The 23,631-nt window shown below is 35.6% G+C and overlaps 4 protein-coding genes across 5 annotated transcripts in view; 2 read left to right on the forward strand and 2 right to left on the reverse strand.

The window, feature by feature from the left end:
* The first annotated feature begins 360 nt into the window (after positions 1-360).
* LOC111472277 (BTB/POZ and MATH domain-containing protein 2-like) lies at positions 361-5,007 on the forward strand. The gene is made up of 4 exons (XM_023117923.1): positions 361-1,066; positions 2,940-3,288; positions 3,374-3,650; positions 4,458-5,007. Exons 1-4 carry the CDS (start codon positions 657-659, stop codon positions 4,637-4,639), a joined length of 1,218 nt encoding a protein of 405 aa, XP_022973691.1. The 5' UTR covers positions 361-656; the 3' UTR covers positions 4,640-5,007.
* LOC111472278 (endo-1,3;1,4-beta-D-glucanase) lies at positions 4,149-8,519 on the reverse strand. Of its 2 annotated transcripts, XM_023117925.1 has the most exons (8): positions 8,125-8,518; positions 7,109-7,130; positions 6,897-7,023; positions 6,653-6,743; positions 6,333-6,422; positions 5,847-5,947; positions 5,473-5,656; positions 4,149-4,162 (listed from the first exon to the last, which is right to left on the reverse strand). In XM_023117925.1, exons 1-7 carry the CDS (start codon positions 8,270-8,272, stop codon positions 5,516-5,518), a joined length of 720 nt encoding a protein of 239 aa, XP_022973693.1. In that variant the 5' UTR covers positions 8,273-8,518; the 3' UTR covers positions 4,149-4,162; positions 5,473-5,515. The 2 variants fall into 2 exon arrangements, with proteins under 2 accessions (XP_022973693.1, XP_022973692.1); XM_023117924.1 differs by lacking the exon at positions 4,149-4,162 and having other exon boundaries at positions 5,414-5,656; positions 8,125-8,519.
* Positions 8,520-11,136: 2,617 nt separating this feature from the next.
* LOC111472279 (adenylate isopentenyltransferase 5, chloroplastic-like) lies at positions 11,137-12,995 on the reverse strand. The gene is made up of 2 exons (XM_023117926.1): positions 12,761-12,995; positions 11,137-12,666 (listed from the first exon to the last, which is right to left on the reverse strand). Exon 2 carries the CDS (start codon positions 12,656-12,658, stop codon positions 11,681-11,683), a length of 978 nt encoding a protein of 325 aa, XP_022973694.1. The 5' UTR covers positions 12,659-12,666; positions 12,761-12,995; the 3' UTR covers positions 11,137-11,680.
* A 6,577-nt stretch (positions 12,996-19,572) lies between these two features.
* The window catches only part of LOC111472253 (UPF0613 protein PB24D3.06c), a 5,178-nt gene continuing 1,119 nt past the window's right edge, over positions 19,573-23,631 (forward strand). Inside the window, exons 1-7 of the mRNA XM_023117901.1 lie at positions 19,573-20,028; positions 21,110-21,186; positions 21,414-21,519; positions 21,631-21,723; positions 21,805-21,870; positions 22,162-22,304; positions 22,932-23,040. Coding sequence (XP_022973669.1) covers positions 19,771-20,028; positions 21,110-21,186; positions 21,414-21,519; positions 21,631-21,723; positions 21,805-21,870; positions 22,162-22,304; positions 22,932-23,040 — 852 coding nt within the window. The 5' untranslated portion in view covers positions 19,573-19,770. The remainder of the gene's footprint in view (positions 20,029-21,109; positions 21,187-21,413; positions 21,520-21,630; positions 21,724-21,804; positions 21,871-22,161; positions 22,305-22,931; positions 23,041-23,631) is intronic.

The following is a 23,631-nucleotide window of genomic DNA, read 5'->3' on the forward strand; positions in this document are numbered from 1 at the left end:
CCGTCAATCTCACGATTTAAAAAAAGTGTATAAGAAATGTTTCGTTTCCTTCTACAACCGACTAAGGATCGTACAAATAAATTGATTGGATTATCAACTTATTTGAACTGGATTTAGTTCGACCTATCTTTATAGGTTGAGATAAGTTCTATTAAAAATATTTTTTTTGGAAAATAATTTGTATTTAATTAAACTAATTTTGGGTGTTTGCTCATGTTATCACTTGCATTCAATTACCATATGGTAAGATGGGGGCAAAAAGAAGGCTTAGCAATTAGTTAGTTAATTAATTAATTAATCATGTGATTAATTAAGAAACTTCATGGTGGATTTTGATGTTTATTAAAGGCATTCATCGAAACTCCACATCTCGCACTTCCGTGTTTGGACTTTTTTTTTTTCACTCTCTCTGACCAAATTGAAGTCTTCCAGGTTCATCATCGCCTCTCTGATTCTTGATTCCCCTTCAGAGTAAGCGTTTCTCAAATTCTCCCGCGTCCCAAATTCATAATTTTTTGCCGCTGATTTTCGCTTCAAATTTCCAAAATCCTTCATCGATTCAAAGTTTTAACCTAACCCACCATTTCAATTCTGCGTTTTTGGAGAAGGGTGTCGTTTAAAGATCAAGAAATCGGTTGTTCTCAAACTATTAGTTGATGGGCACAATTAAACCGTTTAGAGAAACCTCTAAACTCTCTTCGAATCCTCCGTCGGTGACCTCCTCTACCGCTCGATTCGAGACTGTTAATAATTCGCATGATTTCAAGATCAATGGCTACTCCCTCAACAAAGGTATGGGAATTGGGAAATACATTACATCGGATACGTTTGTTGTTGGTGGGTACGAGTGGGCTATCTATTTCTATCCCGATGGTAAGAGTATGGAGGACAGCGCGGCTTATGTCTCGATTTTCATAGCGCTTGTCAGCGACGGTGCCGACGTCAGGGCACTCTTTGAATTGACGCTTCTCGATCAGAGTGGAAAGGGGAATCATAAGGTGCATAGCCATTTTGAAAGGAGGCTCGAGAGCGGTCCATATACCCTCAAGTATCGTGGAAGCATGTGGTAATTATTTTGCTTATTGATCATGATTGTTCTTTAATGAATATAATTTGTGCTCAACTTGTTCATGGTGCTGATCATCCGCTTATATTTTGTGGATTTACAAAAACAGAATCGATTGAGTTTTCATATAGGAGTAATGTTGACTTAGTCGGTTCTTGATTGTTGTTGTTTGCGAGTTTTCATCCTTTTCCCCTCGAAATAAAAGGGAAATTAGACTATTATCAATGAGGATGAAAGTAGGATGGAGTTTGCTTAGATAACTATCTGCCGAGTGGAGCTAATCAAACCATAAAGAACTCTTCTGTTAATCTTCAATTCCCGAAGATGTAAGAACGGTGGGAGTCTGCAAGAAGAGGGTTCTGCTAGAGAGACCCTAATCACCCTATTCAAAACTTCAGTGTTGAACATCTAATTTTTAGTGGCCATTTCTCTTTAAAACTAAAGCGAAGCATGAAATAATGTATTGTATAAATTTCAACCTCTCAAGTCTTCAGAAGGTTATTCTTGAAAGTTCTTATTCCTCTATACCTTTCAATTCCTGATTAGCAAAATGTGAACCTAAATAAGGTCCCTTACTATCATCCCTAAAAGGGAGAGTTAGCATGCTAAGTCTACTGGAAACCGTTAGAACCCAAGCTGCACTGGATGCCTGGAGAAAAAGAACGACGATGAAGTAACTGATGATTCCATTCTTTGCAAAGAATATACTTTTTAGAAGCTAGAGGAGCAACCCCCCTTGGATGGTATCACGTGAATTGATTTTCCCATTGGCCATCATTTGGCAAAGGATTCACACATCCTATGTATTTTCACTTACAAATTCTACTAAAAGAGATAGAGCAAGTTATTGGACTTGACGATGCTAATTTATCACATAATGGACTTTGAAGAAAAGTAACCCAAGGGATCCATTCTCTACCCTTGATTGTCATGAGTTGTCTTAGTAGTTAAATAGGAAAGTTGGGAACGTAGATACCTTTTAAGTCATAGTACCAACTTAGAATATTGAAATCCTACTTTCTTGAAGTTTTATTGAGGAATTAGTCAAGGACCAAGGATGTATGTGGACCTGCATACTCATGGTTATCATAGAAGAAATGAGATAGCGAGACAACCATCCCATCAACCAAATTAGTTGACGATGAAGTTAAACTCAATAACCTTCTTAAATTAATACTTGTTTTTCTTTTTTCTTTTTAATTAGAAAATAGCAAAACTGTTCTTATAAATTTGAAAGCTATATCTTCTTCTTTGACCCTTTCTTCCACTCATTCATGTGGCCGTAATTGATGCGGAGTCACGTAGTAGCAATATTGCTTTGCATCATTTGTTAATGCTCTTGGTGGTGGTAGATATAGAATGGAGTGCTATTTCGTGAGATTGTAAATCTCTTGAAGAGGCAGTTACTTTAACAGTGTAGTATGTTTGAAGGTTGACTGGTTTTGGAAATGGCTTCTGGGTTTAATGTTTTGTATGGCTGTTTGTCGGTTTTTATTTCAGGTAGCACCGCAGATTATTTAATGAGTTCAGTGGATTCAAGAATTTCATAGTAGGCTATCTAAGAATTCTAAACTATGTCACCCATCTGTTGCCTTCTTTTTTTTTTTTTTCTTTTTTAATTGAGTTTGATGGATGAAAATGTGTTTGTGGATTTGGGGTTCTCTCTCAGCTTTCCATCATGGTTCATTCAGTCTTTACTATATTCTTAAGTGCTTTCAATTGCACGCTTTATGTTTATATGAATGCTCTCACTCTCTCTTTCCAACAAAAAATTGCTACATATTGTGGGTGCCTGATTTTAAGTTGTGCCAATTTTTTTTTCTCAATGATGGTATGAACACTGAATAAAAGGATATCACTTGTGAATTTTCAGGGGTTATAAACGTTATTTCAAAAGAACTGTTTTGGAGTCATCAGATTACCTTAAAGATGACTGCCTCTCAATTAAATGTGTCGTTGGTGTTGTTAAATCACAAACAGAGGGGCCTAAAATCTATTCTATAACAGCGCCACCATCTGACATTGGTCAGCAATTTGGGAAGCTTTTGGAAAGTGGTAAGGGTGCTGATGTAAATTTTGAAGTAGATGGTGAAATATTTGCAGCCCACAAGTTGATCATTGCAGCACGTTCACCTGTATTCAGGGCACAACTTTTTGGCCCATTGAAGGATAAAGATACTCGATGCATAAAGGTTGAAGACATTGAAGCTCCTGTATTTAAGGTTATCTCTGTTTCTCTCTATCTCTCACATACACAGCATAACTTTGTACTTCTTATTCATTTTATATTATTACTGGATTCTGCAGGCATTACTTCATTTCATGTACTGGGACAATTTACCCGACATGCTAGAGCTTGTTGGTGCAAACTCTAAGTGGGCATCAACTCTTGTGGCTCAACATCTTCTTGCAGCTGCAGATCGTTATGCATTAGACAGGCTTAAATTGCTTTGTGAGGCTAAACTCTGTGAAGATATTGCCATAAATACTGTGGCGACTACATTAGCTTTAGCAGAGCAGCACCATTGTTTTCAGTTGAAAGCTGCATGCCTCAGATTTATAGCCATGCCTGAAAATTTAAAAGGTATGCCTTTGTTATGAAATTTGACTCACTAAACTGGCCTGATAACTTGCTCTTATAGAAATTACTGAACACTGATTATATGGTGGAAAAAGGGACTCACTCCTTTGTAAACACTAAACTGCTTCAGTTGTCTTATTTTCTAGAATTAAATTGTTTTATGTTTCCCATTGCACTTTTCTTGACCCAGGCAATTAAAATATTTTCACGTTCTTACAGCTTCTTACTCTTCTCTCTTTAATTTTTCGTTTTCATGCTTCTTGGCCTCCATAGCTGTTGAGGCAAGGATAGAATGAGGTTGTCAATGTAGTTGATTCATGAAGAGAAATCTTGTAGGCTTGCGTCAAATGATATAGGTTGTTGGGTTAGTCCTTATTTGTATTTACTGTTGAGCTGGGCTCCTTGGCATTGTTATGTGACAAATTTAGAAAGTTAGTGTTCGCTGTTCCCAGTGCCCACTATTTTTCTGCAAACAAGTTGGATGATGAACTTTTTGCTATTTTTGGAAAACAACACTGTATGCCATAGCTCATGATTTGTTCAACTTTCTTTATATTTTATGAGATGGTGATGGCTTGTTACGTTTATAAACCTTTATCAACTTCGATAAAATGTTGTTTTGGTGTGTTTAGATGGAGGTATCTGTGTAGTTACCATAATTCATGGTATATACTTTGACATCCTGTTGGTAGTTGTTTTTAATCATTTGTAATTATTCCTTCTCCTACTTGAATGCAAGGTGATATGCATAAATTGAATCATTGCCTGGTAGTATAATGTAAAATCTGAAGCATTTTAGCTATTTTTCAGCCGTGATGCAATCAGACGGGTTCGAATATCTGAACGAAAGCTGCCCGGCTGTTCTTACTGAGCTACTGCAATATGTGGCAAAAGTGACTGAACACAACATACTCGCTTCTGGATTTGGGAATATGACCTTTCTTGATTGCTGCGATTTGAACGGAAGGCGTGTGAAGCAAAGGTTATACTGACCGATTTCGAAGCAAAGCGAAGGGAAACCTTTGAGGTATTAGGATTTAGACATTTTTCTTCTGTATTCAATTGATATTCCACAAGTTCTTATATGAATGAATTATAAAATAGAGTTCCTATTTTGTTGTCTGTTGTAAGCCAAAGGAAGTGACATTGGTGAGGTCTGTCTGTGGTTTTAGTTTGTGTACAGTACAGTCTTTGTAAGGCCCCCCATCCCTAACAAGAAAAGAAATGAGGAAAGGAAAAAGGGTCAACTTGCAAAAAATAGGCATATTTGAACTTTCAGTTTCAGCTATATTATGAACACTGTATGCCTCTTAATGTTGAACTTCTGCTGTATTAAGAAAATGTTGATTTTTCCCCTTTTTTAACTTTGATGTATTATGATTTGGAAGGAATCATGATGTTATTCTCTTAGAGTGGTGGATAAGAGTGTGAGATTGAAACCTTCCTTCGAAGGGTATGATTAATCATGATGATACATAAAAAGTCAAAAGTGGACAATATTTGTTAGTGGTGGGTTTGGACGGTTGCAAATGGTGAGAGTCAGTCATCGAGAATGCTAGAGCCCCTTAGATTGTGAGATCCCAATCAGTTGGAGAGGAGAACAAAACATTTCTTATAAAGTGAAAACCTCTCCTCTTAGTAGATGCATTTTAAAATCGCAAGTGTAGATGCATTTTAAAATCGCAAGTGTAGATGCATTTTAAAATCGTAAGTGTAGATGCATTTTAAAATCATGAGAGTGACGACGATACGTATGTAACGGACCAAAGAGAGCTGTACCAAATTTATTCCAAACTTCTTATTCTAAAAGCTTAAACAGTAAAACGGCAATGTCGATAACAATAAGGCTTGAAATGGCAGTTCATCAATTACTTAAGGTACTTAGTAAACCAAGCCAACAAGTCTCTATGAGCCTCATCTGCACATTTGACAGCCTCTTCATCTTCAACATTGTACCTTACAGTCCACCCATGAGAAACTTTCGGAAAGATCTTCACGAACCCATCAACCTATACATCCAACAAGCCAAAATTTACATTTATTTTCGACAACGGGAGTCATGTTGCATTATTTGGACTGCCATTTGACATGCAGGCACGGAGTACTCATATCGAGCTTAGACGTGTTTGTGGTAAGAGATTATGATAAGAACTCAACTACATGAAATAGAATGAAGAAGTCTAAAACAACTCTCACTACCTCAGGCTTTGCAGCCAAGGCCTCTTCAAACTGTTTCAAGAGTTCTGGAGGAGACATATGATCGATCTCCGCCCCTAGCACTGCAACATGAGCTTTGACCTCTGAAATTATCGACAAACATCGGATTCAGTTAGCTGTTATAAGAACATAATTCGTTAGGCTATTCTCTTCACGATTTGTTTTGTAAGAAAATGATTTGATTTGGAGATGGGAAGGGTAAAGAGTCTGAAGTGATCATGACTAGAGTACTTGTCATAGTCGCACTCTTGCAGTAGTGGGACACCGATTGTGTGGCACTTGTTCTAACTCAGTGAACAAGTCAGCCGTGAGAAATTCGAATGTCAGCGTATGTTCGGGCCTCGAGTCACGTTTGCGAGAAATGTTTTAGAAAACATGAGGGAGGAAGTACATTTGAAAACGATACGAAAGAATTGAAGAAAGCAACATTATATGGCTATAAGCAAGTAAAGGAACCAAAATACAAACCTTTGATGTCATCGACAGTAACCAAAGACGGATGAAGCAACACAGCAGCTTGAATCAACTCGACCTTCGCAAGTGCAACCACAACCTTGGCTGAGGTACAAAAAGTTCATCACAATTCCAACTCAGCTAAGAAATAGAAGTGCTCCCAAGAAGAAAAAAACATAGAAGATTAGCTTTATGACTGACAACTTATAGTTGTGCGAACTCGTCAGTCGAGCCTCTCATTTCGTTGTTCAAGCACTTTCACATAGGTTGAGTTCATAGATTCTAACATCACGAACAATATACGACAATAGTAAACACGAGATAAATAGACTCACCACCCCAACAAATGCCGACCGCTCCGATCGCCGAAATACCTTTGCTTTTCAGAGCTTCAACAACTGCCTTCCCATCATCGAAAGACTTCTCCTGTTAAACCATTACACTTACGTGAACTCGAACTCTCGCATCTCAATAACAATATACTCACTAACAATCCTATACAACTTCAGCAGCAGCAGCAGATAGATAATAATCAATTAAGAAAACATTGCAGTAATGAAATGAAAGGCAAGAACTAACAGGTCCATGTTCTTGTAGCCACTCTTTAATTGGCCTATTAGGATCATTTGCAACAAATGGATCTCCCTTGAAGAAATCAGGAGCAACCACAAAGAACCCAGCAGCTGCAACCTTATCTGCTAGCTTCCTACAAATTGAAAGATAGCCATGTTCAACTCCTTGTGTGGAGCTATGTGGTAATTGCATTATATCTCTTTCAATCTTAGAAATACCTTAAAAGTGGAGCTTCATATCCTGCAAATCAAGGCAGAATCAAAAGCTTAGAGCACCAGAGATATTCCCTATTAAACAAGAAATGAGTTTAATCCAAAGATTCAACCTCCTAGTTCATATATCATGTTCTATCTTATTGGTTTGTATATTCATATGGATGACTAATTGATTATAATTTGTTTATATTTATATGAGATATCTGTTAGGAGCCACGACTCTCCACAATGGTATGATATTGTCAACTTTGAGCATAAGTTCTCATGACTTTACTTTTGGTTTCCCCAAAGGGCCTTATACCAATGGAGATGTATTCCTTACTTATAAACTCATGATCAACCTCTTAGTTAGCTTATGTGGGGCTCCTCTCGAACAAAGCACACCATAGAGCCTCTCCTGAGGCTTATGGAGCCCTTGAACAACCTCCCCTTAATCGAGGCTCGACTCTTTCTTTGGTGCCCTCGAACAAAGTACACCCTTTGTCTGACACTTTTGACTACACCTTCGAGGGTCATAACTTCTTCATTCAACATTTGAGGATTCTATTGACATGACTAAGTTAAAGGCATGACTCTAATACCATGTTAGGAACCACGACTCTCCACAATGACATAAGCTCTCATGGCTTTGCTTTTGGTTTCCCCAAAAGGCCTTATACCAATGGAGATGTATTCTTTACTTGTAAACCCATGATCAACCGCTTAATTAGCGGATGTAGGAGTCTTCTCTCAACAATATCTAAACGATCCCTCGATCCCACGAGAATCTTTCATCAAATCCAGAATTCCAAAAGAATTTCTGTTCAAAACTCTACAGTAATCATGAATCAACCAAACAAACAATGACCCAAGTGACAATTCGCTTTACACAGAAGTCAACTACCTAATTATACCAAAAGTAAAAAGCGAAAACAGCAAGCCACAGAAGAATCATCAAAAGTGAAGGGCGAGAAAACAGAACAGAACAGAACAGAACCCATAAACAATAAGACAATGAATCGAATGAAAAGGGTCGGTACCATAGACATCGGTGATGAAAATGACGGCGTTTTTGGAGTCGGGGGCGCCACTGACATAGCTGCTGAGGCCGCCGAGTTGTTCGACATGGCCGGCGCCACTGGAGGGGTTTAGAGATGGTGGGTTCGAGCAGCACTGGGGGCCTGACATTTTGGTTCCTCTCACTCTGATTTCAATGACGATGACGATCCTCAATGCGAGGAAAGGGTTAAAGAAAACGGCGTTGGAATTGCAACCAATAACTCCAAAATCGTTTGCCTCAGCCCTGACGTCAAATGTATGAACAACCCTGAAATATACCTTAAATGCTCTTCCTAATTATCGTCGTCAAACCTTATCTGTTTCTGGGTTCGATCTGTAAAAGGAGCAACTTTTTACATTTTTGGAATGTTTTTTTTGTAACGCAATTTGTTTCTTATGGATCAAATGTGAAACATACATTTTGTATCTAATTTATTATTAATCTAAACGAAAATTTTTAAAATTTCATAGATTTAGTAGAAAAAATTAAAAATTTAATTAGAAACGTTCATTATCAAAATAATAATAATAATAATAATAATAAATATATATATATAATATAAACTTATTAAATAATTTTAAAATTACGAATCGATATAAAATTAAAAGTTTAAAAAATTATTAAATATATTGTAATTTTTACATAATTAAAAGGTTAAAGTAAATGGTACACCCACATGGACTCGAACCTATTCGGTTGGATTGGGTCAACTTGTCTCGACTGAGCAAATTCAAGATGGGCCGGTCTAGACCGAGTTAGATTTAGGGGCTTTTTGGTCCTTTTGTTTCATAATTTAGGACTAATTTCATCTCGAGTTTGGATTGATCCACTATTTTTGGGCCTAATCCATATTTCTTAGTTGGCCCAAGCTTGACACCAATCAATGGGCCTTACTATGAATCTTAGGTTTTTTTCATGTAATGACAAGAATACCCTTGGACAATTATATTCAGCTTAATTGTAACGACGTATGTCAAAGATTTCGGCACCTGATGACCCTGACATTCTCCTGTGTTTCCTATGACATAGTCATATTACTTACTTTTTCGCTTCCAAGAGTGAAAATTATCTTCACATACCAACACGAGTCATTTCAGCATGTTTTTTTTTTTCACTCAATTACATCTTAGTAAAATTTCCAGAAGATCCCAACATAAAATTACTCAAGTAAGACACATTTAATTATAAAGTTACTATGATTGAGCCACTGAAAAGTAAGTATACATTTTTTTTTTTTTTTTTTTTTGTATAGATAGTATAATAATTGTGTTGCATAACCCCCTTTAACTTATACTCGTGTACCTTCTTTGAGGGCTTTGTGACTCATTTGTGTCGTGGTGGCTCGATGATGCCACGGTGGCAGTGACACATGGTGATATATCGAGCAAACATGTCCAATTTGAATGTCTTAATCCTAAAGAAAACAATGAATAATATTAGATTAGAAAAGACAAAAAATAATTAAATATGCTGAAAATGGGAATCATTTTTTTTTTTCTTGACTGGCTTTACTTATAAATCAAATTAGTTAAAGCTAAGCTTAATTACTTGTCGTTTATGATAATATTTAAATGATAAACATTGGAAGATAAATTATTCCTGTCGGTGACAGATCGGTCAGGACAGACCACTAAATACTCATCTTCTTGGCCTTTTTTATTATTATTATTATTAAAAAAACGTTTTTTTGTTTTTAATTTTACGCGGTTTTCTAGCTGTGCTTTACCTACAATTCATGCATGTTTAGAAATAAAAATAAATGGAGAAAAAAAAAAAAAAAACTGCCATGCTTTCATTAAATGGGTAATGGAAAAAATAATTAAAAAGGAAAGTCAGAGGAAGTGGACAGGAGTGGGCAAGTGGCGAGTTTTTATTTGCAAGTGACAGTTTTAAAATCACAGGCAGGTATGACTAGGCTACAATTTTTTTTTTTTTTTTTTTTTTTTTTTTTTTTTAACGAACTATAGACATCCTTCTCCAACCGATGACGTGGGATCTCACAATCCACTCCGTTCAAGACCCAACGTTCTCGTCGGCACACCGTTCGGTGTCTAGTCTAATACCGATTGTAACAATTCAAGCTTGCTGCTAGTAAATATTGTTCGTTTTGACTAATTATGTATTGTCGTCAGTCTCATAGCTACAATCAAATGTGAAATAGGGAGAGTTAATACAAAAGTAATATGAAGTACGAAATAAAGTTGTTATTATGTTATGTGAACTTTTTTCGTGTGAGATTGAAGCATATATTTGCAATATCTTTTTGAATGACTAGTGACGATCTTGACAAACCCATCTCACCATATACAAAACGTCCGTACAAAAAGTTAATCGACAATTAGACGCAATATATTTAATCTATGACACAAACCCATATATGGACCGCTAATAATGAATGAAGATGACATGAATATATATTTTTGGAAATTCGTGGAAATTTTGAAGTAACGAAAATGAAGGTAAGAATACAGCGAATTTTGACCCCCACGAACGGATACTAAGAACGAGAAAAAGAACAAGAACCTCTCCTTTTAATTTTAATTTTTAATTTTTTTTTGGTCTCAATTCCATTCCAAATAAAAGGCTTGATTTTGACTGAATTTTAATTTTATTAATAAATAAATTTCTTTTTTGGGAGGTTATGTTCCAGTGTGGGTCGCTTTCGGTGGAGTGGAATATCAAGCCCACCACCATATTATTTAATTCGAATCATGTGGATTTCTATGCACTTGTGTCTGGTCCCACCAAGTCTTTTTGTCCTTTCATTTTATTATTATTTTTTTTAAATTTATTCGTTTGGGAACAAAGTTTTTTCACTTTTGGCATGTGTGGGCCGTGAGAATAACTCGGGTTTGATATTATCACCGTCAGTCACCGAATCGAACTGTGCCCATCAAATCAGAAACGACTGTAAACCACGACGGTGACCGATCATGAAAGTAGGTTTTGTAAGGTGTTAATTCATCCACAAAGTAAAATAATTTTTTTTTTCAAATATAATAAAATATTCCAAATTCCAGCTCATTAGTTTCGAACAGATACAGACCAAAAACACCATACAAAGAGGGCTGTAATACACAAGGGGGAAGGGGTGAGTGGGTCCCACGTCACAAAATCACCCAATCATAGAGGGCCAACGAGAGAGGTGCATTGAAGCTGATGTAGCCGCATCACACAGAATTCTCCAATTTTTTTTTTAAATAATTATTTAAACTTTTTAGGAGCCAGCAGAAATGTTTTTTTTTTTTAATTTTTTTTAAATATATTACGGCTTATCTGTACGGCCGTCAATTGTAAGTACTTAACGAACTGACAGCAACGTTTGTCAGTCCCAAGTTGTAATATTTCTATGTTTTTCTTTTCTTTTTTGTGTTTTTTTTTTCGTATAAAATTACCAAAACCCAAAAAACCGAAAAGACAAATTCTTTTTTTTTAAAGGTAAAACCAGAAGCCTGCCACGTGGAACGCGGGAACTGTGTCAACGAGTTGATGTGGAGTGTAGATTCTGTGGGGTCCAGGCAGTATTTTTTTTTACTTTAACGACTTACGGCGGCGGCGTGGTGGACCGGCTCCGGTGAGAAGACGGTGGTGGTGATACGGCGGGTATCGTTGTGGAGAAATTTATCTACGATCATCGAGCTAGGTTCGACGACATTTTTCTCCCATACGGGGTGGGAGTTTTCATTGTCGGTCAAAAATGCACCGGTGGCGTCGAGGCGTTGGAGATTCCAATTCCGTTTATTTTGAAGACGGCGAATCTTCTGCCATTGTCGAAGAGCCAATAGACAAGTGTTGTCCTTGATCTTCGAGATCGCCAATTCAAGAAGAATTAACAAAGTCCTCTCATCTGCGCCGTCACGTTCTGCTTTCAAATAGTCGTGTAATTCCGGCACTCCGATGGCTCGTTTAATTCCATAAGAATAATCTCCTTTCGGATCAAAAATCTCCCTCACCTCCTCGACAAATCCGCCATCGACCATCTGATCAACACGATCGGAGACAAAATTATGAAGAATCGGCAACGACACATCAACCCACAAAAAACAGAAATCATATCGAAATCGAAACTCGGAATAGTCATCAACCAAAGCTTCAATGTACGAATTTGAGCCACCAGCAATGATTGGAAGACGATCACGTGCCAAAATCGATTCAATTGCATCAGACGCATGATGGGTAAAATCATGGGAGGAGAAATTTGAATACGGATCGATCGATCCCAACAAATGGTGAGTAATTCCACGGCGTTCTTCGTCGGTGACTTTGTTAGTGACAACGTCAAGCCCTTCGTAGACTTGAATCTTGTCGGCGTTGACAATTTCCGCCGGAAAACGAGTGGCTAAGTCGATAGCCAATCGGGATTTACCCGTTCCGGTCGCACCCATGACGAAAACCACCTTGTCTTTCCGGCGGAAGAATTGCTCCATGTTGAAACTCCCCTGGAAATTGCCGACGAGCGGCGCGACTAGCTTGCCGGCAGCGGCGGCGGAGGATAATGACAATGCCTTGTTCATCAAATACCCTGTAAAATCAAAAAAGAATCAAAACCCAGATGAAAAAATGAAAAATTGAAGCGACCCATATGATTTTTTCTGGATTTAATTCAAGTACAGTACCTGAAACGAAGAGAAAAAGAAGAGAAAGAGAGGCCTTGGGGCCTTAAGGAGTAGGGCTTTGTAGGGTATATGCACAAAAATGGAGGTTCTTAGGGTATGGATAGTGAGGGTTTAGGGAATTAATGTTTTTATTTGGGGGGGGAAAGGATGGAATATGTGAAAATTTTGGATGTTTGAACCTCAAATTGCCACTGCCCCTCTTGCTCAACCCATAGGGGATTGCTCTTCGTATTTATGCCTTCCCAAAAGATACTCCTTTTCCTTACCCTTACCTTTAGTACGGACCCCTTGTTCTCTATGCCAACCTCTCTATGTTTTACCCCCATCCCTTGTATTCTAAATTATTCATGGGCTACGTTTCTCGTGAGATTCTTACATCAGTTGGAGAGAAGAACGAAACATTTCTTATAAGGGCGTTAAAATCTCTCTCTAACAAACACGCTTTAAAAACTGTGAGACTAACAATGATATGTAACAGATCAAAATAGACAATATCGGTGGGCTTGAATTGTTACATTCTTCCTCCTCATTGAGTAGCATATGTATGTGACACCCCACATAAATTAACCAATACCACATCTGAAACAGTGTGATTATCACGATATGAAATCATAACTAAAACAAAAACTTAAAACAATCGATAGTTACTAATTATACCAACCATCAATAGTTCAATCACAATCACACGAGTTTCAAAATGAAGTATGTATGACACTAGGTGACCTCTTCAAATCAAATTTTTTCTTATAAAGCATGAATAGTATTCCCTCCCTAAATGAAATTAGAAAATTTTACCCATTTTGATGATCATATAGGTGTGGGAATATGATAATTTGAATAATGTAATTGTTTTATGGAGGGGTGGAGGAATTTTCCCTTTATATAATTAATTAATAATTATGGTCCAATAAAATATAAGATTCCATAAAAATAAATAAATAAATAAATAACTAGAAGAGATTAACAGCAAAACCCTTTTGGATATCAAATTTTGATNAAGATTTTGATTAATATTAATTTAATTTTTAAAAATAAAATAAAATATAAATCATAAATATACATGCATATTTTACTATTTTATCGATATGAATTTAGCTTACACGATGAAACGTGACTTCTTGTTTTAAAATTTAGATAATTTTATAAGAATATAGAAATCTCTCTATAGTAGATGCGTTTTAAAATTTTGAGGAGTTTAAGAAGGAAAGCATAAAGAAGACAATATCTGATAGTCGTAGATTTGGAATGTTATATATGTCAAATTTAGATTCAAAATTTTAGTCTGTCCAACTAATATACGTATTTTTTTTTTAATCATGTCTTAAAATGAAGTTGTCGCACGTGCGAGCTTGTAATGATTATGAAAATAAATTATTTAATATCACTTAAGGTATTGTATTTATAAATATTGGAATTTGATAATTTCTAATATTAGGTATTAAGTACAATATTTAAAATATAAAAAAATAAAATGTCGAAAGACAAAAATGTAACACTTAAATTTTAAAAATTAAAAAAAAAAAAATCTAAGGAATAAAACTATAGGTTTGAGAAAAATATTGTATTAATATTAATGCAATACCAAATTTTAGAGTTAGTGGGGGATTCCATTATATAATATTTTGCAAAGATTAATGAAGTAGGGCCATATTATTAATGAAATATGGGTTTTATTTAATATAATATAAAGTTGTATTAATATTAGGTGATATTTTAAAAATTTTATTTGAGGATAATCTTCACACGATCATATCACAAGAAAGCATGAAAATATTGGAGTCATCTAGCGACAAATTTTGGCGTCCGACTCCGATATGAATCTCGGCCATACGATTTCACAATTACTCTCTTTTGCAACTCGTTGAACAAATGTGTGATGAGGACACAAGTATCATACCCTTACAAACATGATCGTGACATACGGTGCTACAAATAAGATGTGATTCAAAGAAGAATGAAGACGAAAATTAGTGGACATAAGACGTCGGAATAAAGTATGGTTTTGAAATTGAATGGTGAAGCGATCATAATGAGGAAGAGTAATGATGATTATGAGTTTAATGCACATATAACCTTATATTATATTATGGGCAGTAAAATATAGCATGCTCTTGACTTTATAGTATAATAAATAAATGACATTGAGGGACCTACCTACATATATATAAATCTAGTTCATGTGTGACCTTTTTTTTCATTCAAAGGACATTTGTATTTTTTTAAATTTTTTTATAAAGAATTTGGATATGGATTAATTTACATGTATATCGACTAATCTTATTAAGATAATTGTTTAATTTTAAAATTTAGAGTTATCTGTTTGAAGTGATTAGGCTCGACTACTTTACACGTATATCAACTAATTTTATTCAGGCAAATTATTCAACGTTATAAGATATAGTTATCGAGAAATTCATAAGATTTGAATCTCATTTCTCTAGGCATATGTCTCGGTGTTGTTAGTTCCAAAGGTTAAAATTTTATGCTTTCAGGCTTGTGATTGTGCTGCACTCACTTCTCATCAGCAAGTGAGTTAAGCCTATTCGTTCTTGCGTCGCCTACGGTCAAGCGACGTATTCTCAAGCCTCTAGTATCGGTTCAAGAAAAAAGTTTTAGAAAATGGAGGCAGAGAGATTTCGAACGAGAGTTGAGAAATTGAAATTGGTGTTATATGAAAATGTTAGCAAAAGGCAATAATAACGGCTTACTATATGTAACTATCAGATAGGGGGATAGTTAAGGGTGTATTAGCAAAAGGCAATAATAACGGCTTACTATATGTAACTATCAGATAGGGGGATAGTTAAGGGTGTATACATGTTAGGTTGGATTGGAAAATCTTTGAGACCAACAAGAAATTTTGAGTTGGTTGGATTGGTGATCTGAGTTAGGTTGGATTGGAAAATCTTTGAGACCAACAAGAAATTTTGAGTTGGTTGGATTGGTGATCTGAACAATTCGAATAGAGTTCACAACTCAAGTCAACCCTCTATCTTGGGTTGGGTTGGGTTGAGTTGTCTGAGTTATTTTTTTTAAACCATTTTTAAAAAATCTACTTATTTATTATATTAATAATTAAATTTTCATAAACCTCAAATATGAAACATTCATAAATGAGAATCTAATAATATTAATTAAAAAAATAAAATATTCTTAATTTTCGTAATAATTTAAAAAGTATGGTTGGATTGAATTATAACCTTATTCTATAGTTGGTCAGATTGACCCGACAAAAAAAAAATAATAATAATAAGTCAACTCGCAAACTAACCTGAATTTTTTATTTTTCAAAAATTCAACCTACGAGTTTTTGATTCATATAAACACCAATCAATTCCCCTACTCGCCCCTTCTCATAGCTAGTTCAAAGTTATTAAATAACTTGGATATTTAAAATATGGAGACTAAAATAGTAATTATGCCATCCCAATATAATCTAAAATTGAATTAATAATATAACCTATAAAATTAAAGGAGAATAATGTCAAACTGAAGAAAATTCAAAGACATTTTGTTTAATCATGGATATAATTAATTAATTAATTAATTAATTAATTTTTTAAAAAAAGTTGTCGTCAAATATTAGAATATTAGCCAAGGCAATATTTAAAATATAAAAAATTAAAATTAGGGTTCCCATGCGAGAATGGAATCTTGATTATGCATTAAATTTTAAAATTTAGTGNATACCAAATTTTAGAGTTAGTGGGGGATTCCATTATATAATATTTTGCAAAGATTAATGAAGTAGGGTCATTATATTAATGAAATATGGGTTTTATTTAATATAATATAAAGTTCTATTAATATTAGGTGATATTTTAAAATTTTTATTTGAGGATAATCTTCACACGATCATATCACAAGACAGCATGAAAATATTGGAGTCATCTAGCGACAAATTTTGGAGTCCGACTCCGATATGAATCTCGGCCATACGATTTCATAATTACTCTCTTTTGCAACTCGTTGAACAAATGTGTGATGAGGACATAAGTAACATAGCCTTACAAACATGATCGTGACATACGGTGCTACAAATAAGATGTGATTCAAAGAAGAATGAAGTCAAAAATTAATGGGCATAAGACGTCGGAATAAAGTATGGTTTTGAAATTGAATGGTGAAGTGTGTTTAAAAAATAATAGCGATCATAATGAGGAAGAGTAACGATGATTATGAGTTTAATGCACATATAACCTTATATTCTATTATGGGCAGTAAAATATAGCATGCTCTTGACTTTATAGTATAATAAATAAATGACATTGAGGGACCTACCTACATATATATAAATCTAGTTCATGTGTGACCTTTTTTTTCATTCAAAGGACATTTGTATTTTTTTTAATTTTTTTATAAAGAATTTGGATATGGATTAATTTACATGTATATCGACTAATCTTATTAAGATAATTGTTTAATTTTAAAATTTAGAGTTATCTATTTGGAGTGATTAGACTCGACTACTTTACACGTATATCAACTAATTTTATTCAGGCAAATTATTCAACATTATAAGATATGGTTATCGAGAAATTCATAAGATTTGAATCTCATTTCTCTAGGCATATGTCTCGGTGTTGTTAGTTCCAAAGGTTAAAATCTTATGCTTTCAGACTTGTTTTATTTTAGTTACCATTTGTCACAATCGTACTTTGATGTCAGTGGACTTGTGATTGTGCTGCACTCACTTCTCATCAGCAAGTGAGTTAAGCCTATTCGTTCTTGCGTCGCCTACGGTTAAGCGACGTATGCTCAAGCCTCTAGTATCGGTTCAAGAAAAAAGTTTTAGAAAACGGAGGCAGAGAGATTTCGAACGAGAGTTGAGAAATTGAAATTGGTGTTATATGAAAATGTTAGCAAAAGGCAATAATAACGGCTTACTATATGTAACTATCAGATAGGGGGATAGTTAAGGGTGTATACATGTTAGGTTGGATTGGAAAATCTTTGAGACCAACAAGAAATTTTGAGTTGGTTGGATTGGTGATCTGAACAATTCGAATAGAGTTCACAACTCAAGTCAACCCTCTATCTTGGGTTGGGTTGGGTTGAGTTGTCTGAGTTATTTTTTTTAAACCATTTTTAAAAAATCTACTTATTTATTATATTAATAATTAAATTTTCATAAACCTCAAATATGAAACATTCATAAATGAGAATCTAATAATATTAATTAAAAAAATAAAATATTCTTAATTTTCGTAATAATTTAAAAAGTATGGTTGGATTGAATTATAACCTTATTCTATAGTTGGTCAGATTGACCCGACAAAAAAAAAATAATAATAATAAGTCAACTCGCAAACTAACCTGAATTTTTTATTTTTCAAAAATTCAACCTACGAGTTTTTGATTCATATAAACACCAATCAATTCCCCTACTCGCCCCTTCTCATAGCTAGTTCAAAGTTATTAAATAACTTGGATATTTAAAATATGGAGACTAAAATAGTAATTATGCCATCCCAATATAATCTAAAATTGAATTAATAATATAACCTATAAAATTAAAGGAGAATAATGTCAAACTGAAGAAAATTCAAAGACATTTTGTTTAATCATGGATATAATTAATTAATTAATTAATTAATTAATTTTTTTAAAAAAAGTTGTCGTCAAATATTAGAATATTAGCCAAGGCAATATATTAAAATATAGTCAAATATTAAAATTAGGGTTCCCATGCGAGAATGGAATCTTGATTATGCATTAAATTTTAAAATTTAGTGGTGCACCTAACTTTATTGTAATTAAAAAATTAATTTCCCTTAACTTTTATTTATTATATATAATAATAATGATTAATAAAATTTTAATTTTTTTTTAATAAATCAATTTCATATTTTTATTAATTTTGGGAATATTTTATTTTATGTGATTAAAAAATGGTTTCCCCCTTGAAATATATGAATTGAGTGATCGGCCCAATGTAAAGCATCCATGATCCGTAGTCATTGGCCCATTTGCAAGTTTTGGGCTTTAGAAGTTCTGGGCCTTGGCCCAAATAGTTAAATATCGAAATCTTTAAATCCATTTAAAAAGCTAACCAATGAAACCTTAATTTGAGGCTGCATCCTCTACTTTTGGAAATGACTAAAATACCCTTGTGTACGGTTTAAAGCTTCAAGTTATATTCATGTAACGACCCACTAAATTTGAACTTGGAGCGTTTCTACTGTTGAGAACTACGAGCCTCCTTGCTTTACAACTTTTGATCTAGGGTTGCATGCTTGACCATTCGAGTATGATCCATTTATATGTGGAGCGTTTGAATATTGAGGGAGTAACAAAAATATTCTCATTGTTAGTATCACGTTTAAAAAATGTTCGTTAAATTTCTAATGTAAAATTGAAAAGTTTGAAGATAATTTATGAAATGCTGATGGATTGACCGTAAAAGATTTATTTATTTTATAAAGTATAAAATAAAGAATGTTATTTTAAGAGTATTTTTTAAATATAGTCCTAACAATAATAATATTTTTAAAAATTTTTACAAATTTTTACAAAGTTGAAGTGTATTAATATTTTTTAAAAAAATTTAAAGGAAATTTTAAAAATATTATTAAAAATTTAAAGATATTTTTGAAATAAATTATTGTAAAAAAATTATTAAATATTTAGAAAGATTAACACAGATTAATAATATTTTTTAAGATAAAATATAAAATTTATAGATATTTTTTGTTAATTAAGTAAAATTAGTTTAAAAACAAAAACAGCAACAAAAATTAAGACACAATACCTTGTGGGAAACGACTACGCGCTTTCCACAGCGCGTGGGATGCGTCTTCAGGGTTGGGCGGGTTTGGCAACAGAAGCAAAAGGCCTTCCTCGTTGCCCTTCTAATGGCGATCCGACCCAATCCGAACAAACCCATCTTCTGTCTCTTCTAAGTCTCCTTCCCTTCTCGATCCTTCATTATCTGCAGTTACTGTGTGAATTAAAGAATCTTGAAAATTGTTAAACGTCAATGATTTTGATTGGGGCCTGCGATATCTGATATGAATCTCTCACTTTCATCTTCCTCTTCTTCTTCACTTCCTTCCGCTTCTGCATCTTCTTCTTCTTCCTCCCCCTCTTCGTCTTCCACCACTTCATGGTTCTCCGGGATAGTTCGCGGCCGTCCCGATAGGTTTTCGAGCGTGAAAATGTCTGGAAGCTCTGCCTCTGGCTTTGTTGCTGGAGATCCCCCTGGTCCTGTTGTGAGGAAGAATCATTTTCGTGGGTTGCTCTTCAAGTACGGTCCCAAGCCAATTCAGGTCCGTGGATCTTTAATTGAGAATTTTCTGTTCTTTGGACCTGTTTAATTTGACATAGGATTGGTTTGTCATAGGGATCTTAATCTTGAATATACCTGTTGGTGTTTTCTGCTTTAGTAGAATAAACCCATTTGAGAGAAAGTTCAAAAGATTATTCAGAAACTTCCTGTGATTAAGCTTCGTTATTCCTCATGTAATGCAATTGTTTGGAGGAATTAGGGAACATCTTCTTGGACTTTTAAGTAATACCTTATTAGTGACTGTTTCTATGTTCCATTTGCTTCAGAATCTCCCACCGAGTTTAAGGAATGTTAACTACAACAAATCACAAGCTTCTAAGAGTCATAGTTAGATGTGCTTTGCAGATGTATGGGGTCCTTTGCTATGATTTCATTTCTTGGTATCCTGTGAGATCCCACCTTGGTTGGAGAGGGGAATGAAGCACTCCTTATAATAAGGGTGTGAAAACTTTCCGTAGGAGACGCGTTTTAAAACCTTGAGGGAAGTTTGGAAGGGAAATCTCGAAGAGGACAATATCTGCTAGTGGTGGGCTTAGGTTATTACAAATGGTTTCAGAGCTAGGCTCCGAATGGTGTGCTAGCGAGGACGCTAGGCCCCCAAGGGGGGTGGATTGTGCGATCCCACATTGGTTGGAGTGAGGAATGAAACATTCCTTATAATAAGGGTGTGAAAACCTCTCTCTAGCAGACGTGTTTTGAGGAGAAGCCCGAAAGGGAAACTCAAAGAGGACAATATCTGCTAGTGGTGGGCTTGAGCTGTTACAAATGGTATTAGAGCCAGGTTTCGAATGGTGTGCCAGCGAGGACATTGGCCCCTAAGGGGGGGTGGATTATGAGATCCCATAGCATTCCTTATAATAAGGGTGTGAAAACCTCTCTTCAGCAGATACGTTTTAAAATCTTGAGGGGAAGCCTGGAAGGGAAAGTCCAAAGAGGACAATATTTGCTAGCGGTGGGGGGTTTAGGCTGTTACATATCATGGCCAAAATAAACTCTATATTTGATGTAATGACATTTTTTTCTCACGTGATGCCTGGTTAATCACGTCCGCTATTATACAGGTTGCATTTAAGACGGGGGATTACAAGCAGCAAGTCATATTCATTGGTGGATTGACTGATGGCTTTATGGCAACAGAGTATGTTTTCATCGAGGGGTTTTTCCCTGATTGGACCTTTCATTTGCTTGATTTGTGGGTCTAAATTAAAATGTTCCCCATTTCCTTTCAGTTCTTATCATCAAAATACATACCAAAGATCTTGATGTGGGTTGACTGATGGGTTTTCAAGAAATTAGAGAAATCGATTTTCATTGTTGTATGGTTCGAAACTCTGCAGTTCCTGACATTTTCTTCTTGATTTGTAGATACTTGGAACCCCTTGCAATTGCTTTGGATAAAGAAAAATGGTCACTTGTCCAGATTCTTCTATCATCATCATATAGTGGATATGGTACCTCCAGCTTGCAACAAGTAAGTTGGGTTGGTAACATCACCATGGTTTCTTGAACGAAGAAGTATACTATCTTTTAGTTGGCAAGCAGTAATATCCTGTTTTAACAAAAGGATTTTGATTTGATTTAGGATGCCAAGGAGCTTGATCAGCTTGTAAGCTATCTGATCAATAAAGAAGACTCCGAGGGTGTCGTGTTACTTGGACATAGTACTGGCTGTCAGGTAATTACTGAATGTTCTTGAACTATGAAGCTTTGATCAACAGTTGGAAATTTCATCTATGTTCTTTGGACATTGTTGCAGGACATAGTTTATTATATGCGTACAAATGCAGCTTGCTCTCGAGCAGTTCGTGGTGCCATTTTGCAGGTAATAACTTATCCTTGAGTGTTTCATTACTGGAAGATTCACATCTCAGTACTGGTGGTGAGTTATGAATCTCGCATTACATCTTTGTTGTAGCGTTACGTAATTGTCTAGTAGAATTAGCTAAGGTTTGTGCAACTTGTAAGCTATCTTGGATGCCCATGGTTCTCCAAAATGAAGAAAAAAAGTTATTTTCCTCTTGGCATTTGAACACTTGTAGTCAATTTCTTTTAGAGCACATGATTTTATGTGTAGTTTTTAACTTTTAATCATGATTCTTGTTTGTTTGGTCAGGCTCCAGTTAGTGATCGAGAGTATAGAGCAACTCTTCCTGAAACAGCAGCCATGATTGACTTGGCTTCGACTATGATAAACGAAGGCAGAGGATTAGATCTTATGCCAAGGGAGGCAGACCCGTCTCCGATAACCGCCACTCGGTGAGTATAAGAGCACATCGTCTTTATTCTGACATGAGATGAGCATGAAAGTTGAACATGTTACTATCTTTCCAAACAGAAATTCACAATTAGAAAACCAGTGGGAAATCATGTAACTATCTTTTGATTTTGCTGTCTGTAGTATCCTTTCTTTCTTTAAACGTGTGTGTGAGATCCCACATCGGTTGGAGAAGAGAACGAAACATTTCTTACAAGGGTGTGGAAACCTTTCCCTAGCAGACGCTTTTTAAAACCATGCGGGGAAGCCCGAAAGGGAAAGCCCAAAGAGGACAATATTTGCTAGTAGTAGGCTTGGGCTGTTACAAATGGTATTAGAGCCAGCCACTAGGCGGTGTGCCAGTGAGGACGTTGGGCCTTTAAGGGGGGTGGATTGTGAGGTCCTACATTAGTTGAAGAGGGGAACGAAACATTCCTTGTAAGGGTGTGGAAACTTCTTCCTAGCAGACGCATTTTAAAACCTTGCGGGGAAGCCCAAAAGTTAAAGTCCAAAGAGGACAATATCTACTAGTGGTGGGCTTGGGCTGTTACAGTGTGGGTGATTTATGGTACGTTTAATTAATTTGTCTCGAGATTGCAGTTTTTAATGCTACGATTAGCTATTTGCAGGTATTATTCGCTTTGCTCATACATGGGGGATGATGACATGTTCAGCTCTGACCTTAGCGATGACCAGTTGAGAATGAGACTCGGGCACATGGCTAACACACCGTGTCAGGTCTGCATGCACACTTCTCTCTTTCTGGTTTATCTGATTGGAGCAATGCTTCTTAAACCTTACTTAAAGACTTGAATAAAAATAAGTTTAATTTTTGGATCGATGAAAGCTACTGCATCTCTTTCGGACTGAAGAATATAAAAGCTCAAGCCATGTGAGATCCCACATCGGTTGTAGAGGAGAACGAAACATTCCTTATAAGAGTGTGAAAACCTCTCCCTAACTGACGCCGATACGTAATAGGTCAAACCAGACAATATCTACTAGCGGTGGACTCAGGCTGTTACAAATGGTATCAGAGCCAGACACCAAGCGATGTGCTTGCGAGGACGCTGATCCCTATGGGGGTGGATTGTGAGATCCCACATCAGTTGGAGAGGAGAACGAAACATTCCTTATTAAGAGTGTGGAAACCTCTCCCTAACAGACGTGTTTTAAAACTGTGAGGCTGACAGCGATACGTAACAGACCAAAGCAGACAATATCTGCTAGCAGTAGGCTTAGGCTGTGGCTGTTACAAATAGTATAAGAGCTAGACAACAAGTGGTGTGCCAGCGAGGGTGCTGGACCCTTGGGGGGGGGGGGGGGGGG

This window comes from Cucurbita maxima, unplaced genomic scaffold (genome assembly GCF_002738345.1).
Source record: "Cucurbita maxima cultivar Rimu unplaced genomic scaffold, Cmax_1.0 Cma_Scf00069, whole genome shotgun sequence".
Taxonomy (NCBI): domain Eukaryota; kingdom Viridiplantae; phylum Streptophyta; class Magnoliopsida; order Cucurbitales; family Cucurbitaceae; genus Cucurbita; species Cucurbita maxima.